Source organism: Corythoichthys intestinalis, chromosome 4, assembly GCF_030265065.1.
Source record: "Corythoichthys intestinalis isolate RoL2023-P3 chromosome 4, ASM3026506v1, whole genome shotgun sequence".
NCBI classification, from domain to species: Eukaryota; Metazoa; Chordata; class Actinopteri; order Syngnathiformes; family Syngnathidae; genus Corythoichthys; species Corythoichthys intestinalis.
This window is the reverse complement of record NC_080398.1, coordinates 43,075,165-43,094,419: the sequence shown is the minus strand read 5'-3', so window position 1 is coordinate 43,094,419 and position 19,255 is coordinate 43,075,165. Positions and strand designations below refer to the sequence as shown.

At 39.8% G+C, this 19,255-nt stretch overlaps 1 protein-coding gene across 1 annotated transcript; it reads left to right on the top strand.

Moving 5' to 3' along the window:
- Window positions 1-127: 127 nt before the first annotated feature.
- On the top strand, window positions 128-17,803 carry nmt2 (N-myristoyltransferase 2). Its single transcript, XM_057835199.1, has 12 exons — window positions 128-333; window positions 666-783; window positions 5,564-5,705; window positions 5,788-5,906; window positions 5,992-6,083; window positions 6,575-6,691; window positions 10,799-10,969; window positions 11,109-11,217; window positions 11,297-11,467; window positions 12,694-12,861; window positions 14,761-14,898; window positions 14,982-17,803. The coding sequence occupies exons 1-12, from the start codon at window positions 221-223 to the stop codon at window positions 15,000-15,002; spliced, it is 1,479 nt and encodes a 492-aa protein (XP_057691182.1). The 5' UTR covers window positions 128-220; the 3' UTR covers window positions 15,003-17,803.
- The last annotated feature ends 1,452 nt before the right edge of the window (window positions 17,804-19,255 follow it).

The following is a 19,255-nucleotide window of genomic DNA, read 5'->3' as shown; positions in this document are numbered from 1 at the left end:
TCTATTTAAAACACTGATTCATTTTGACAAAAGTCTTGTGAAAACGATATTTCTGTAAATACCAATGGAAGTCACGATGTTTTTGTTTCGTACTATCGCCCTCTGTCCTCAAGGTGGTGCTGTTTCCCTCTCGTCGAATTTCTTTTGTTTTTCCGGCGAGTCGCCGCTAGCCGCGATCTCTATCGGACTGCATTCGGTCAGCTTTTTTTTTTCAACGTTAATGATGGCGGAGGACAGCGAATCCGCCGCCAGCCAGCAGAGCCTGGAGCTGGACGACCAGGATACATGCGGGATAGATGGGGATAACGAGGAGGAGAACGAGAACGCGCAAGGGTGCGGACGGCCTGTCTCACATCACACACTTTATGCGTGTGCGTGTATGTTTATGCGTGTGAGCTCGGTGGCTAATGCAGTTAGCCGATACAAACATAAGCAGACCACCCGATGCGGGAGCGTCCTTTTACACTAGCAACCCCGTTAAAAGTTATGGTTTAAAACGTCCACGGCGCCGTTAACTCGAACTACTTGAATATTCGCTACTCAAGCCGGTGTCTTGATTGTCATTCGTTGCTATGGCAGCTAACGTTAGCCCGCTGCCTCCCAGCCTCCCTCAATGTTGAGCGTCTGTATGTTGCCGTAAAAATTGACTTGTCTTATTACTGTAGGAGTCCCGGAGGGGAATTGGGGGCCAAGAAAAAGAAGAAGAAGCAGAAAAGGAAGAAAGAAAAGCCGAATTCCGGAGGAGCCAAGTCGGACTCTGCCTCTGACTCTCAGGAGATCAAGGTGAGCACTCCATCCATTCAAGACCACGTTACAGCAGCGACATGTCAACTTTAGTTTTTCATCTGAAAGCCCTTAAAGAGCTTCACCGGGACAAGGGGTGGAAAGTAACGAATTACATTTGCTGTCGTTACTGAAACCAAGTCGTTTTTGTGTAACCCTTTCATTCAGGACTTTTTTTTTTTTAACCCTTAGAGGGCTTTCTTAACTCTTTGGCTGCCATTGATCGAATAAATGCTTATTCATTCGCCCCTTCCAGTCGTACCTCTACATACGAAGTTAATTCGTTCCAGGACCTTGTTTTTAAGGGGGGGCTATAATGCTCAAGTAGGTCGAAATCCAGCGTAGGGCTACTGCACCTTAAAACATCTTTTGTTTTCTCCTTGAGATAACTTGTTGTGATTTGGTCTAAACAAATAAAAGTTGATTTTATTTTATTTAGGTGAACACTGGTGAAAACTTTGATACAATGTTAAAATATATATATATATATATATATATATATATATATACACACATATATATATGTATATATGTGTAAATGTGTGTAGCGCCCCCTAGGAACAAAATCAACATTCCATATAATTTTTTTTCTTTTTTAAGGTGAAAGGCGGTAACAACGCAAAGGTTAAAGCACAGGTGTCAAACCGATTCCAGAAAGGGCCAAGTGGGTGCAGGCTTGCTTTCCAACCAATGAAGAGGACACCTTTTCACCAATCAGATATTTTACATGTGTAATCAAACTTAGTCAGGTGCTGCTTGTTTCAGTAGGAAGTTTATTGGTTAAACTCTCTGCACGGTATCGGTTGGAACAAAATCCAGCACCCACTTGGCCCTTTCTGGAATCGGTTTGACACCTGTGAGTTAAAGCTTAGAACACATCAGTACTAAATGAATGGGATACCATACGTGGTGCCCAGACTGCGGTTAGTACTACATCCAGTTTTGTTTGGGTGGGCAGAGCGTGTCCGTGGGTGGGCACTGCCCCCCCCCCCCTTGGTAACGCCCCTGGAATACATTACAATTCCATTAATTCTTTCCACAGCCCAAAAACCTACACTAAATCCTTAATAAATACTGCTAGTACTATTGAAAATAGCTATTACACAAAGCAAAACAATTAAATTATGAACAAAAATAGGAATAATAATAAAATAATAGTAATGATAATAATAATAATACTTGTAATAATGTAATGAATCGGGGTCTAATGTGGTAAATGTGTTTGCCGTGGTGTACCTGATCGCACCGCGTGGCTGACATAACAGAGTGAGAGAGGACTTTTTACTTTCACTTTTCATCTTCAGCTGTGGCGGACAGTAGGCATTAGAGGTGTGCAAAATTTCCGAATCTTAATTATATGCAATTCGGCCGTGGAAGATTCGAGAACGATTCACAAACATCCAAAATTCCGAGTATTGAATTATACTAGGTAAAGCAGAACTACAACACAGTCAGCGCGGTCTTCAGGACGCAATGAGGAACGGACCAAGAGTAAATATCATGTCCAACTCATGCCACTAGATAAAAAAACAATAATACCTGACTGCGGCCGTCAGCTGCTTCAAACAACGCTCAGTTGCTACTTGCTACAAACATAGGGCTACGGAAGATATCACATATACTGTATGTAGAACTAGATGCGAAATGACAGACGACGGCGGCGTTAGAACATGTAAAGAGACCTAGATGCGAAATGATAGACTTGCCGTTTAGTAGTTGCCACGTTAGTAAACAGCCGCCATCTTAAAGCAGTAGACTTCTCTAGAAGGCCCTGTTGTAGCGAAACTAATTAATTTTTTATCTAAAATACTCCTAAATTGGCAAAATCCTGACTTCAATCTATCTTTTAATGATGAAACAGTTTTAAAACTTTGACATGTCGAAAGTAGACAGAAGGGAAATTACGGAATAACGGGAGCAATTTTAACAACTTCAACGGTTGATTCACATCATTAAACTAATCAAATGTAGTTTAAAGCTGCTGATACAGAATGGGGACTTGAGTATTTTATTTACTGTATTTAACTGTTAACTTGACACTGAAATGTTAGTTTGGGTTAGCCTGAGAGGATTTTTGAAGAATTTTGGAACTAATTTACAAAACATTAAAAGCGGGGGGGTGACATCAATAATCAATTTATAATCGAATCCGAGCCTCTAAATCGTAATGAATCGTTAGGTGCCCAAAGATTCCCACCTCGAGTTGGCATGTTGTGTTGCAAAAGTTCTGAAATAAATGATTAAAAACCTGACGAAGCTGGCGATTTTTTGGGTGATGTTACAATCATATTAATTGTCAACCTAACTCATAAAGACTGGCGAACGGAGGTCGGAGGAGGACCGTCTAGATCATAGACATTCTACGGCCGTATTGTCGAGCTAGTTCAAGGACGCGCACGCCACGGTCATATTTTTCTATCATTTCAATCTTCATTTCAATGATAAGCCTCACCTTTTTCCTTTTTTATTCACCACCTGCACTAACATTCTTTGGAACCCATGTTGATTTCTCTCACAAGAAAATCCGCTGTGTGTCCGTGTAGCCGGAAAACAAAGAAACTGTGGCACTGTCATAAATCGTCGTATTTCGAGCATGTCATCGGATGTAAAAGCAAATGGCGAGTCAAAATTTACGTTGAATGTCGAAAAGATCGTGTGTCGAAGCGATTGTATGTCGAGGCACCACTGTAGATAGGACCTTAGGTAGATAGGACAGATAGGATACAGTGGGGAGAACAAGTATTTGATACACTGCCGATTTTGCTGGTTTTCCCACTTGCTAGCCATGTAGAGGTCTGTAATTTGTATCATAAGTTCTCTTCAACTGTGAGGGACGGAATCTAATACAAAACACAGAAAATCACATTGTATGATTTTTAAATAATAAATTAGCATTTAATTGCATGAAATAAGTATTTGATACATCACAAAAATTGAACTTAATATTTGGTACAGAAACCTTTGTTTGCTATTACAGATACCAAACGTTTCGTGTAGTCCTTGACAAGGTTTGCACACACTGCAGCAGGGATTTTGGCCCACTCCTCCATGCAGATCTTCTCCAGAGCCTTCTGGTTTCAGGGCTGCTGCTGGGCAACACGGACTTTCAGCTCCCTCCATAGATTTTCTATCGGGTTCAGATCTGGTGACTGGCTAGGCCACTCCAGGACCTTAAGATGCTTCTTATGGAGCCACTCTTTAGTTGCCTTGGCTGTGTGCTTTGGGTTGTTGTCATGCTGGAAGACCCAGCCACGACCCATCTTCAGAGCTCTCACTGAAGGAAAGAGGTTGTCAGCCAAGATCTGGCGATACATAGCCCCATCCATCCTCCCCTCAATACGGTGCAGTCGTCCTGTACCCTTGGCAGAGAATCAGCCCCAAAAAATGATGTTTCCTCCTCCATGTTTCACGGTTGGGATGGTGTTCTTGTGGTTGTACTCATTCTTCTTTTTCCTCCAAACACAACGAGCCGAGTTTAGACCAAAAAATTCAATTTTGGTCTCATCCGACTACATGACCTTCTCCCATTGCTCCTCTGAATCATCCAGATGGTCAGTGGCAAACTTCAGAGGTGTCTGGACATGCACTGGCTTCAGCAGCGGGACCTTGCGTGCGCTGTAGGATTTTAATCCATGACGTCGTGATGTGTTTCCGATGGTTTTCTTCGAGACTGTGGTTCCAGCTCTCTTCAGGTCATTGACCAGGTCCTGCCGTGTAGTTCTGGGCTGATCCCTCACCTTCCTCATGATCAGTGATGCCCCACGAGGTGAGATCTTGCATGGAGCCCCAGAAAGAGGCAGATTGACCGTCAACTTGAACTTCTTCCATTTTCTTATAATCGCTCCAACAGTTGTTACCTTCTCACCAAGCTGCTTGCTTATTTTCCAGTAGCCCATCCCAGCCTTGTACAGGTCTATTATTTCATCCCTGATGTCCTTACACAGCTCTTTGGTCTTGGCCATTGTGGAGAGGTTGGAGTTTGTTTGTTTGAGCATGTGAACAGGTGTCTTTTATACAGGTAACAAGTTCAAACAGGTGCAGTTACTTCCGGTAATGAGCGGAGAACAGGAGGGGTTCTTAAAAAAGAACTAAGAGCCGAAATATATACTAGTTGGTAATGTATCAAATACTTATTTCATGCAGTTAAATACAAATATATTATTTAAAAATCATACAATGTGATTTTCTGGATTTTTGTATTAGATTCCGTCCCTCACAGTTGAAGAGAAATTATGATACAAATTACAGACCTCTACATGGCTTGCAAGTGGGAAAACCAGCAAAATCGGCAGTGTATCAAATACCTGTTCTCCCCACTGTAGATAGGACATCCATCACGTCAGTAGCAGTGAAAGATGACAATTCACGGCCAGTCCTTCCAGTCCAAATTAATTGGACATCTATCACGGAACGTCTAATAGGGAACGTCAGTCTAATTGCCTCTAATATCTGAAGCGATGGACAAAAACACATAGTAGAAAAACCCTATCATGTCAAGAGACGCGTTTTCCATCGGCGCATCATTGGAGGGGATTCCTCAGTATCACCGACATCATAAACTAATTGGGCTTCCACATTAAAGAATCACTTCATTAAAAATTCGAAATGCATAACATTTCACTGGAGTCAGCTTCTTTTTATTTCTTTTAACAGAGCAGTCACATGATAAAAAAAATACACAATATATCAAAACCACAATGTCTATAACTTGATTCACAAATTTGTCATAATTTTTCTATTCTCATTTTTAAAGCTCTCCACGTCTATTGTCACTCCGCAGAATCCTGGTTTGCCCATCCAGAAGCTGCAGGACATCCAAAGAGCTATGGAGCTGCTGTCCTGTCAGGGCCCAGCCAAGAGCATTGATGAGGCAGCCAAGCACAAGTACCAGTTCTGGGATACGCAGCCGGTGCCCAAGTTAAGTAAGTGCATGATGCTTTAATTAATGGCTGGTGGACAGAATAGGAAGCAAAAGTAGTAAATGAGTCCGTTCCCTGTGCGCAGATGAGGTGGTGACGGTTCATGGGCCGATTGAGGCAGACAAAGAGAATATCAGACAGGAGCCGTATTCTTTACCTCAAGGCTTCATGTGGGACACACTGGATCTCAGCAATGCAGATGTAGTGAGTGCAGCTGATGTCTGAAATTGAAAAATAACATGGTTTCACAGGGCATCAAGTCATGAGGTGGTGCTTTGTTGTGTTTCAGCTAAAGGAGCTCTACACATTGTTAAATGAGAACTACGTGGAGGATGACGATAACATGTTCAGATTTGATTACTCACCAAGCTTCCTCAAATGGTAAGCCTTCACTCAACTCAGTAGTGCTCCCGACCGCTAACAGTGTATTATTAATGATAACTTTGTTTAGCTTATAATACATTAATATGGATTTTTCTATTTTGCCTGCCTCTTTTTTGGGTACCAAACAATTGAATTTGTTTCATCTGGATGTCCGAATCTCCCGTTCTGTCATTCTGGACCAAAATTAGAACCACATTCCATCAGGCACAACAAAGCTCTCCCTTGATCTGCATCTGTCTATTCTTTTCTTTGAATAAGACAGGAGAACATCAAGATATTTGACATTTCACCACCAGCATTGATTTGCGTGCTCATTTAAATGCAAGCGTGGACATTTCAAACAGACAAAAGCGCAGATTTTGAGCCCCTGATGAACTAGATTTTTTTTTACTTCAGATCACAATATATCTAGTCTAATTAGATGCATCTTCTGCTTTAACATATACAGTAGCATATGCATTACAATTACTGGTGGTCTTCCTCCTCAGGGCTCTACGGCCGCCTGGCTGGTTACCTCAGTGGCACTGTGGAGTGAGAGTCTCTTCAAATAAAAAGCTTGTCGGCTTCATCAGTGCCATTCCTGCAGATATCCGCATTTATGACACGTGAGTATTCATAACTAGCGGACATATGTACCAGTCACTCTTATTTTAGTCTAAACGGAGTTGCTATTCATTTGGTCCAGGTCTTAAGAAATTTTTCACAAGGTTATGTTGAGTCAAAACCAGTCCAGGCCACTCTTATGGCTGTGTAGTCGAGTCATAAGTTAGTCAAGTCCATCATGTTAGGGCATATAGATTAAAGTAGAAAGGAAATGTTACATTAGAATAGAGAAATAGTGTTTTACACAAAAATATGTTTATTTAGAACATTTTGCAATGGTAATTAAAAAGTTTGTTTTTGTCAAGGTAAACCTGAAATCCCACACATTAAACATGTGCTCTATCACCAGGTTATTGCTTTAGTGCTACTGTACAGTGGGGCAAATAAGTATTTAGTCAACCGCTAAGTGTGCAAGTTCTCCCACTTGAAAATATTAGAGAGGCCTGTAATTGTCAACATGGGTAAACCTCAACCATGAGAGACAGAATGTGAAAAAAAACTCCAGAAAATCACATTGTTTGATTTTTAAAGAATTTATTTGCAAACCATGGTGGGAAATAAGTATTTGGTCAATACCAAAAGTTCATCTCAATACTTTGTTATGTACCCTTTGTTGGCAACAACGGAGGCCAAATGTTTTCTGTAACTCTTCAAAAGCTTTTCACACGCTGTTGCTGGTATTTTGGCCCATTCCTCCATGCAGATCTCCTCTAGAGCAGTGATGTTTTGGGGCTGTCGTTGGGCAACACGGACTTTCAACTCCCTCCACAGATTTTCTATGGGGTTGAGATCTGGAGAATGGCTAGGCCACTCCAGGACCTTGAAATGCTTCTTATTAAGCCACTCCTTTGTTGCCCTGGCTGTGTGTTTGGGATCATTGTCATGCTGAAAGACCCAGCCACGTCTCATCTTCAATGCCCTTGCTGATGGAAGGAGATTTTCACTCAAAATCTCTGGATACATGGACCCATTCATACTTTCCTTTGCACAGATTAGTCGTCCTGGTCCCTTTGCAGAAAAACAGCCCCAAAGCATGATATTTCCACCCCCATGCTTCACAGTGGGTATGGTGTTCTTCGGATGCAATTCAGTATTCTTTCTCCTGCCAACACGAGAACCTGTGTTTCTACCAAAAAGTTCTGTTTTGGTTTCATCTGACCATAACACATTATCCCAGTCCTTTTCTGGATCATCCAAATGCTCTCTAGCGAACCGCAGACGGGCCTGGACGTGTACTTTCTTCAGCAGGGGGACACGTCTGGCAGTGCAGGATTTGAGTCCCTGGCGGCGCATTGTGTTACTGATAGTAGCCTTTGTTACTGTGGTCCCAGCTCTCTGCAGGCCATTCACTAGGTCCCCCCGTGTGGTTCTGGGATTTTTGCTCACCGTTCTTGTTATCGTTTTGACGCCACGGGGTGAGATCTTGCATGGAGCCCCAGATCGAGGGAGATTATCGGTGGTCTTGTATGTCTTCCATTTTCTAATTATTGCTCCCACACTTGATTTCTTTACACCAAGCGTTTTACCTATTGCAGATTAAGTCTTCCCAGCCTGGTGCAGGTCTACAATTTTGTCTCTGGTGTCCTTCGACAGCTCTTTGGTCTTGGCCATAGTGGAGTTTGGAGTCTGACTGACTGAGGTTGTGGACAGGTCTTTTATACCGATAATGAGTTAAAACAGGTGCCATTAATACAGGTAACGAGTGGAGCCTCGTTAGAAGAAGTTAGACCTCTTTGACAGCCAAAACTCTTGCTTGTTCGTAGGTGACCAAATACTTATTTTCCACACTAATTTGGATATAAATTCTTTAAAAATCAAACAATGTGATTTTCTGTTTTTTTTCCACATTGTCTCTCATGGTTGACATTTACTCATGTTGACAATTACAGGCCTCTCTAATCTTTTCAAGTAGGAGAATTTCCACAATTGCTGGTTTACTAAATACTTATTTGCCACACTGTATCTACACCAAAATAATGATATATAGTATCTTTCTAAAAGTAACAAGGTAACATTAGGTAATATGTAAGTTCCACTTACTTGGCTTCATGAAGGCTGATTTATGTGTCTGCGTTGCGGTGACGGCAGACCTACGCCGTTAACACAGACCCGATTTACAACCGTACGCCGTAGCGTGACGTGTATGCCGTTATATTTGTGCCACTTTTCTGAGCGAGCAATGATATATTTTGAGCACAGAAAAAAATATTGAGCGACCAATTAAAGATATTATTGAGCAAGCAATGAGAGTTTGAGCATAGAAAATAATGTTGTGTAAAAATATGTACTTTGTGCTCCATAATGGTGTTTTCGTGTTAGTTTTACCTGATCAATATTCAATTCCCCATTCTCGCTCAATCTCTCGACCCCTGCACTCACCTTTTAGTTTTTTCTGCACGCTCAGTTTGGCACACAAGTTACAAATGTGGCACAAAGCCAACCAATCAGAGAGCTGGTGGAAGTATACCAATTGGATGGTTGCCCTCCAATTAGGTCACTTGTTACATTCGTGCGGAAAAGGCAATGGAGACAGAATTAGACAGGAGAAGGATGACTTCTTTGAAAACAAATATAACACTATACACGTGCGCCTCCAAAAAATCCTGACTATGCGTCACGTCATTGCCTCGTGATGTGAATGTCAAAGGACTGCGATTGGTCCGCTCCGAACTTTGTTTCCGGTTCAGCACAACACAGCCATTTTCAAACTTTCAAACACCTCCGTAAACGTCTTCTGTGTCGCCTACGCATCGACATTTATCTTGATAAAATTTGTTGTTCAATATTGATTAGCTGCAGCTCACAATACACACATTCAATCCAGGCATGTGCCGGTATGAGATTCTGACGGTATGATAACCTTAAGCAAAAATGTCATGGTTTCACGGTATCGCGGTATTACAGCTCTAAAATGTGTTACTTTGAGATATCTGACTTAAAAAAAAAAAAAAAAAAAAAATCAGTTGAACAGGATTCAATGGAAAAACAATCATTATTTATAAGAATAATGATAATGAATAATAATAAAATAAATTTAAAGAATAACAAAAAATAAAAAATGTTCGAAATAAAATGAAAATAAATGCAGTCCTTTAGATGAGCGCACACCCACAGCCACAGCTTAACATTATTATCATCAGAGGAAAAATAATTAAATAACAAAATAAATAAAATAATAATAAAAAATAACAAAATAAATAAACACATTATACACACGCTCTCGCTCTTTCACAGATTGTTGCTCCAGGTAAAAATACACGTTTTACCACCGCTAAACACACTAAACACGCTGGAGTTAACTCTCGTAGCTGGTGGGAAACATTTATGATCGTGTTTACTAACCTTTAATTTTGCATAAATACATAAATGCGAAATTACATTGGAGGTATCCTCGGCAGCCACCCTCCGCAAACATGTTTTACATGTCTGTTGGCCCTCCTCCTCTAAGCCGTGGCGGTCTGTAACCTTTTTGTAGCCATACCAACGATTTCATTTTCTTCGATGGGGGGGAAAAGTTCAGGAGTTTTACCTCCTCCAGCCATCGTGTAGCACAGCTGACTCACTGACACTGAGCAACAACCGGTGGGGGAGGGTTCAGCCTTGCAGCTGCAAGTGAGGAATTTCTGTCTGCATTTATGTTACATAAATAAATACCTTAGGAATTGTATGACGGAAATTTTTTGCGGTTTTGAAACCGTGACGTTTTCATACCACGGTATACCTTGAAACCGGTTATCGGCACATGCCTGGTTCCATCTACTTTGCCATTGCTATCTATGACCAGAAGAAAACTAAAGGAATCCGACAAGAGTCCCCCCAAACAGTACAAAGACAAAGTAAAAAGCAACACCCCTCTCGTGGCTTGGCGGTGAATTACAGAGTAACGCATTCCCTTGACGCAGAACTTCAACTGCTGAATGACGATGTAGGGTCTATGCCGTCGCTCTGTTGTCAACAGAACGCCGAAGCATAAATTAGCCTTTAGTCTTCAAGTGTACATATTACAGAAGACAGTTTGGGACTGGGTGTTTATTTTTAAGGCTGCATCGCTTATTGTTCAGTGTTCACGCAGTTCCCCAATGCTCAAACCTTTATATTTGTTGATCTAGGTTGAAGAGAATGGTGGAAATCAACTTTCTGTGTGTCCATAAGAAGTTGCGCTCAAAGCGTGTAGCGCCAGTGCTTATCAGAGAGATCACGCGGCGAGTCAACCTGGTAGGAATATTTCAGGCAGTCTACACAGCAGGCGTCGTGCTGCCTAAACCAGTGTCCACATGCAGGTAAACATCCTATCCTTAATATGACTTCTTCAAACAAACAAAAATGTAAATACGGGGAATGTTAGGCTGGTTAGGTTACAAATACAGCAACTTTATAAGAAAGCCATTGAAAAGTACAGTTAAACTTTTCATCATGCAGGTACTGGCATCGTTCTCTTAACCCCAGAAAGCTCGTGGAAGTCAAGTTCTCCCACCTGAGCAGAAACATGACTCTGCAAAGAACAATGAAACTCTACAGACTACCAGATGTAAAGCCTCCACTCAGCCCAGTGTCTCCTATTACAACTAATATTCACTTAATGCAGCTTCTCATTGCCCCCACCGCAGAACACAAAGACAGCGGGGTTGCGGGCAATGGAACGGCGTGACATCCGGCAGGTAACAGAGCTGCTTCAGAAGTACTTGAGACGATTCCAGCTGGCACCTTCTATGAGCGACGGGGAGGTGGCTCACTGGCTCCTACCGCAGGAAAACATCATAGACACTTATGTCGTTGAGGTAGGTGCAAAACAATACATTTCTTTTTCAAAGCCACGGGCAAATAATACAAAGACTACTTACTACAGTGGAGAAAATACTGTGACATCCATAATTATTGGCACCCCTGAAAAAGATGCTGTTGTGTTTTTTAGCTTCTAATATATATTTTTTTCAAATAATATGGGACCCTAATGGAAAAAAAGAGAAAAATCCAACCTTCAATAATAATAATAATAATAAAATTTGGCCATATGTTTAGGGTCATTGTCTTGCTGAAAGACCCAGTGACGACCCATCTTCAGCTTTCGGGCAGAGGGCAACAGATTTTGATTTAAAATGTCCTGGTATTTCAAAGCATTCATGATGCCATGAACCCTAACAAGGTTCCCAGGGCCTTTGGAAGCGAAACAGCCCCACAGCATCACTGACCCACCCCCATACTTCACAGTGGGTATGAGGTGCTTTTCAGCATGCGCATCTTTCGTGGCACGGCAGACCCACTTAGAGTGTTTGTTGCCAAAAAGCTCAATCTTGGTCTCATCTGACCAAAGCACACTAGGACAGTGTGTATTTTTGTGTGCAACCAAGATTGAGCTTTGACATCAAATAATGTGTGTCACAATTATTAGCACCCCTGGTGTTAATACTTTGTACAATCCCCTTTTGCCAACAAAACAAGGTCTGGGGACTGAGATGGCCATGGGAGGAGCTTGATTTTGGCCAAATGGCCAAATCTACACAGAAATGGTTCACCAGACACAAAATCAAGCTACTCCCATGGCCATCTCAGTCCCCAGGCCTTGTTTTGTTGGCAAAAGGGGTTTGTACAAAGTATTAACACCAGGGGTGCTAATAATTGTGACACACATTATTTGATGTCAAATAATTCTTTCTTTATGTGGGATTTTTTGCCCACTGAATGAATGCACTTGTATTGAAGGTTGGATTTTTCTTTTTTTTTCCATTAAGGTCCCATATTATTTGAATTTTTAAAAAATTTAGAAGCTAAAAAACACATCTTTTTCAGGGGTGCCAATAATTATGGAGGGCACTGTACTATTTGATCCCCCATAGATTTTAAAAATGTTCATACTCTGAAATAAATTAATAGGCTCAAAATTTTGTGGCTGTTTTATTTTAACAGCAATAGAAAGAAATGAGAAAATTAATTGAGAAATGAAATATTATTTGCATTTCATTGAGGGAAATACGTAACATCTTGAGGTTGCTCTTGTGTCCCACAGGGTGCTGGTGGCATCTTGACCGACTTTGTTAGTTTCTACACGTTGCCCTCCACCGTGATGCATCACCCCCTCCATAGGAGCTTGAAGGCCGCATACTCCTTCTACAATGTTCACACGCAAACGCCGCTACTGGACTTAATGAATGATGCACTGATCCTTGCCAAACTGGTAATATGACACACCACCATCATATAATGGGTGTGCACGTGTGTGTGTGTGTGTAAAAGCAAATAGAGTAAATTAATTGAGAATAAAAATTCAATATATTCCTTTATTTAAAAAATAAATGAAAGTGGAGGAATTTGTTAATAAATTCCTTTTTATTTTTTATAGACCTCACAAATTCTTTAACTTTAAATTTGTTTTTATATGAATATTGTTTTTAGTTTATTTGTTGTATTTTTCAATTTAATGTGTGTATACATTCATGTAACTTTCGCTCAATGTATATTTGTTAATTCATTCACTGCCAGCCCAGATATATGTATAGTATTCACACTGAACGTGTAGAGGTAGTTGGTAAAAGACCGATTACATGTACATTAGTGCTGCAATGATTAATCATTTAATTCGAGTAATTCGATTAGAAAAAAGCTTCAAATTCATTTTTGTTGATTCGATGATTCGTTCAATTACAGTGGCATTGTAATGGTTTGTTTTGAAAGTGTTGCATTTAGTTTTATTGGTTTGGGAGGCAACAGTGAATATGACTTTACTAGTCTAGGCTGAATTCAGCTGCTCCCTGTTCAGGCTAACATAAGGCGTTACGTTTTTGTTTGGGGTAATATGTTTTGTTTTTAGTTTTTTAGTTTACAGGAATATTTAAACTTTTAGTGGGAATATGTGTTTGGACAATTTGTTAAGAGAATTGGAAAAAGAAAAAAAAAGTTAGCATTCTATACAGTTTAAGCTAGCAGACTTTTGCTATGCATATTTATCACAGTCTACTAAGATGACATATCAGTTTGACTATTTAGACATTTAAACTCCAATCTTTTTTGCTCTTTTGTTTTACTTAGATATTTTTTTTTGTACTGTTTGATGCTAAGCTTATGTATTTTAATAGATTTTTAAATACATTTATTACTCTTGTAAAATGAAAGTGACAGCCGATCCCGACCAAAAATGACGTAATGTCCGGGTTATAAAATCGCGTCAGCAGCCCTCCCACACAGAGAGAGTCAGTGGGCAACACGGGACAAGTGTGTGAAAGTGTCCAACCCGCGTCATTCTCGGGACATCTCTACATGCGTGAAAGCAATGATGCGAGTAAATCTCTTTTGCATCCCCTAAAATTATTCTGCAACACATTAAATGTTTGTTATCCGATTACTCAATTAATCCAGCTAATTCATCCATAGATTAATCAATTAGTTAAATAATCGATAGCTGCAGCTCTAATATATATTAATAACCTCCATTGACATTCGTTCATTCTCTCCAACTCAAAATCGATTAGACGTCTAGTGCCGTCAATAGCAGCCAATAAGTTAAATGTGTGCCCTATGAAAGGTTGAGAAAACACAAGATAAAAACAATATGTTTATATATTTTTACATTTATATGTAATAATTATTTAAATATATACTTTCATTTATATTTATTTGTTTGATCATTAAATTACATTAAACAAAATAGGTCCAAGAGTTTCCCTTTTTTTCCCACATTTAAAACGTGAATTTTTTTTTATGTTTTCAAAATGCAAATATGACAACATTTACTATCAAGACAATTATAAAGATTATAAAGACAATTTTTAAAAATTTAACATCAGTAATGTCTCTAAACGATGTTGTTGACTAATTTGATATCCATGAATTGTCCACTAGTTGAATAAATTGTGGCAGGCCGTTTCAAGGGTGTATTTTATAGTATTAATAAATAATAATGTTTTTAACCAATCATCTCCCATGCTGGCCACAGCCTAAAATTTCTGTTTGAAAAATAAGTGAGCGCATTCATGTCTGTCTGGCTAATTCCAGATACCGTGAGCTGCCTAAAAGTAAGTCTGCAGAGCTTCATGAGTAAAGGATTGTGAACACTAACGGTCTTTATTTTTCTCAACAGAAAGGTTTTGATGTGTTCAATGCCTTGGATCTAATGGAGAATAAAAGCTTTCTGGAGAAGCTCAAGTTTGGTATAGGCGATGGAAATTTGCAGTATTACCTCTACAACTGGAAATGTCCCTCTATGGACGCTGATAAGGTCTGTCAGCAATTTTATGTATTTATTAATTTATTTTATTATTTGTTCAATTAAAAAAAAAAAAATGCAATTCTGTGTTCCAGGTTGGCCTGGTTCTACAGTAGCCCTGTGCCTTTGTGGCTGCTACACACACGCACACACACGCAATCACACTCAATGAGGACATAAAGTCTGGCCATTATGTACCCTGCACACACAGGTCACTCGAGCCAGATAACTGTGGGAAAACAACTTTGTTACCTTGAAGATCCCCACCCCGGTGAATTTTTTCAACCCACTTGGAGGTGAAAGAAAATCAATCAATTAAAAATACAACAAAAAAAAACTGTTGCAATCCTCAACATTCTGAATGTGAACGTCATGTTATGCCTGAGACGTACGCTCACATTTGAAACAAAGCAGTGTGGCATGCGCGGAGATCACCGGCAACAAGTAAACGTGACGACAAATGAGCAACTTTTCTCTCTTTTTTTGGAAGTTTTGATTTCCTTCCATACAACTGCGCCTCAGCTATAGAGGCTGTTCATGCTGTGCATATCATTCCTCTGCCAGGTACTTTGATTTATTATGTTCTAGGTACATACACACTTGTATGCTGTCATACAGTCATAAAACCAAGTGGTGTATTGACATTTTTTTAATTGAAATAACTCAATGGCTGTCTATCGCTGTCAGTGACAGCCAGTGAGTTAAGTCACCTGTACAGCATGATGCCATGCACTCATTTGGGGACTTTTTTTCTTTGAATGAAGAATGTATTACAAAAATGAAGCACAATTTTTCAGTTTAGAAAATGTCTAGGTGGCTCAAGATTGAGAACCTGCTTTGGTACTTCTAAGTCTTAAAGTAAGCTGCTATCTTGTTACAATACTCATGTATTAAATAGCCTTTGGGTGGGGAACACTTACCAACAAATATCAATACCCGTTATATTAACTACTCACAAAAATATTGGGAGACTATCGGGCTTTTTTCCCCCCTGAAATTTCAGTATATTTTAAATTGGCAGCTGAAAGCCCAATATTCCCATTTTTTTTGTGAGTAGTTATGTATAATTTCATACATTTAGTATGAACTTGGAGGTCTTTGTCAAAACTTATCCAAACCAACAATTTTACACACAAATACGTCTTTTCAACCAAAATCAGAGTTGCATGTCTGCATTTAACCCTTTATAGGGCAAGTGGGTACTTTTGGTAATTTTAAAAAATGAAACTTAATCCTGTAAAAACCTGGCGTCCACGTGTGTATGTATAGCCTACATGACCCAAAATGTTATATCCCCGTATGTGGACGCAAGGCATGAGTTATAGCTATAGATAAAATGATAATGTTATTTAAAAACTAAATTAAACAGAAATACACTCTGGTTATGACACCCAGTAACACTGGCCTGCCAATGACAACGATAGACATCCAATTTAAACTAGGAAGAGTGGCATTAAATGTTTAACTTTCAGTGGTACTGACGGCACCAGTCAAAATGGACTAGGTGTCTCGTGCCATCAATGTCAACCAATGACTTTAGTTAGTGCCCTATGAAGGGTTAAGGCAACACAAGCTGAAAACAAAGCCATTACAAATGTGAGTCAAAGAAATCAATTATTTGCAAAACAATATTCTCTGTCTTCCTGTTATGGTTGGGACAATGTTGAGTCTTGCGGGAAAGAGCTTTTTCTTTGTTCAGTCAAAATAAGCTGCTTGAAAGCATTTTTTTCCCCGTGTCATTTTCTATGTAAATGTGCTGTCAATTGCATTCCCTGTGTAATGATTCATTCCAGAGGAAAAAAAACAACATTCGTGTGATATTTGCTCATGTCGGCTTTCGAGTCATATTGTCTGAAACTAATCTACTGTATTTTCTTTTTTAAGTCGTGGCGTGCAGCTAAAATGCATGAGGAATGTTCTGTATAATTTATAATTGGACAGTTGTCCTCATTACTGAAATCTAGTCAGGGCAACCAGAGAACTGTGATATTATTTGGTCAATCTTGCTGTTTATTTTAAAGTCAGCCGCTTCTGTTTCGTTCTCATCTTCGGGAATGTTTGTTGTCTTCTTATTGCGTGCTTTTCCTCTCCTCCCTTTACTAAAGATGAAGAAAGCACAGGCTGCTTGAGTCAAACTTTTTTTTTTTTTAAGATATGTTGAAACCTTGCGTGAGTCGCATTCACCAGGATGGCCGAACTTTTTATGTACCATATGCTGATGCTGGTTGTGTCTCCAAAATGTGTGAATGTTGCTGCAGTGATTGTAGTATCAATGTTACTAGCCATGCTCTTTAGTGACAACTCTGCCCTGAGAACTTGCCTTATTTGGAAGATGTTTTTTTTTTTTTTTCAAAGAGTACGATGGAATGGGGTATTACGCATACAGCTTTATCAAAATGAAGAACAATATTTTTATTCAAATCCATTCTAAGCTGTGAAAAAGGCTGACAGAACTTGTACCAGCATCATTTTAGACCATATGACGCCATGCAGTTAACAATCTGTTTCAACAAATGCCGCCAAAACCAGCATGGATATTTGAATAAATTCACATGAAAAAAAAAAAAAAATCAAGCCTGAACTGACTTTTCATGTTTTGCAATTTTAGACAAGCTGTGGTGTATCTGTGATGTGATGGCTTCGTTTATCCATTTTGGAGGTAAGTAGAGGTTTTCATTGTTTTTAAGCACTATTTGAGGGATCAAGTTGATGAAAAATACCCTTGTGGGATGCTTCTTGACCTTTGGTTTGTCTTGGTTTTGGAAAGTAAACCCCTTTTCCACTGGCGATACTAGAAATGAAGGGGCTCCAAGTGTCTTAGCGTCTACAAAAATAATTACATTGTATGTGCTAAAATTTTGTTGGCATGAGATTAATAAAGTTTTCAACATGTGAGCTAGGGATGTCCTTGATTTGATCACGATCAGAATCGGATGTAAAAAAAAAAATCTGGTTTTTGATTTTATAATCAATTATTAATTTATTGGCTCCCATTGACATCGACAGATGTCCAATCCATTTTGACTGGAAGGGCGATTGCTACCAGCCCCCCAGTCAAATTGGATTGGACGTCTATCTGCGTCAATGTCAGTGAGACTTGATCAATGCCAACCTTCCCAGTTGAAATGGATTTGATGTCTATAACTGTCAATGGCATAATCCAGAGATCTAAGGATATTAGAAAAGGTATATAAAGTACGTTTTATATACTGCTGGCCAAAATTATTGGCATTCCTGCGATTCATTTCTGTCAGATAAGATTCTCCCAGAAATTGATTGCAATTACAAATGCTTTGGTAGTAATACTGTATCTTCATTTATTTTGCTTGCAATGAAAAAAAAAACACAAAAGAGAATGAAAACAAAATCCTTTTACACAAAACTCCAAAAATAGCCCGACAAAAGGATTGGCACCCTCAGCCTAATACTTGGTAGCACAACCTTTAGACAATATAACTGCGAACAACCGCTTCTGGTATGTATCAATGAGTTTCTTACAATGCTCTGCTGGAATTTTAGACCATTCTTCTTTGGTCAACTGCTCCAGGTGAGATTTGAAGGGTGCCTTCTCCAAACTGCCATTTTCAGATCTCTCCACATGTGTTCCATGGGATTTAGGTCTGGACTCAGTGCTGGCCACTTTAGAAGTCGCCAGTGCTTTCTCTCAAACAATTTTCTAGTGCTTTTTAAAGTGTGTTTTGGGTCATTGTCCTGCTGGAAGAGGACTCCTCTGAGGGAGACCCAGCTTTCTCACACTGGGCCCTACATTATGCTGCAAAATTTGTTGGTAGTCTTCAGACTTCATAATGCCATGCACACGGTCAAGCAGTCCAGCGCCAGAGGTAGCAAAGCAACCCCAAAACATCAGGGAACCACCACCATGTTTGACTGTGGGGACTGTGTTCTTTTCATTGAAGGCCTAATTTTCCCCCCTGTAAACTATATGTTGATGCCTTTTCCCAAAAAGTTCTACTTTTGTCTCATCTGACCAGAGAACATTCTTCCGTTTTATGGCTTTCTCAGGTAAGTATTGGGAACTGTAGCCCGGCTTTTTTTATATCTCTGGGTCAGAAGTGGTATCCTACCATAGAGTCCCTTTTAATTCAGATGCTGACGGATAGTACGGGTTGACACTGTTGTACCATCGGAATGCAAGACAGCTTGAACTTGTTTGGATGTTAGTCGAGGTTCTTTATCCACCATCCGCGCTATCTTTCGTTGAATGTCTCGTCAAATTTTCTTTTCCGTCCACATCTAGGGAGGTTAGCCACAGTGCCATGGGCTTTACACTTATTGATGACACTACGCACGGTAGACACAGGAACATTCAGGTCTTTGGAGATGGACTTGTAGCCTTGGGATTGCCCAT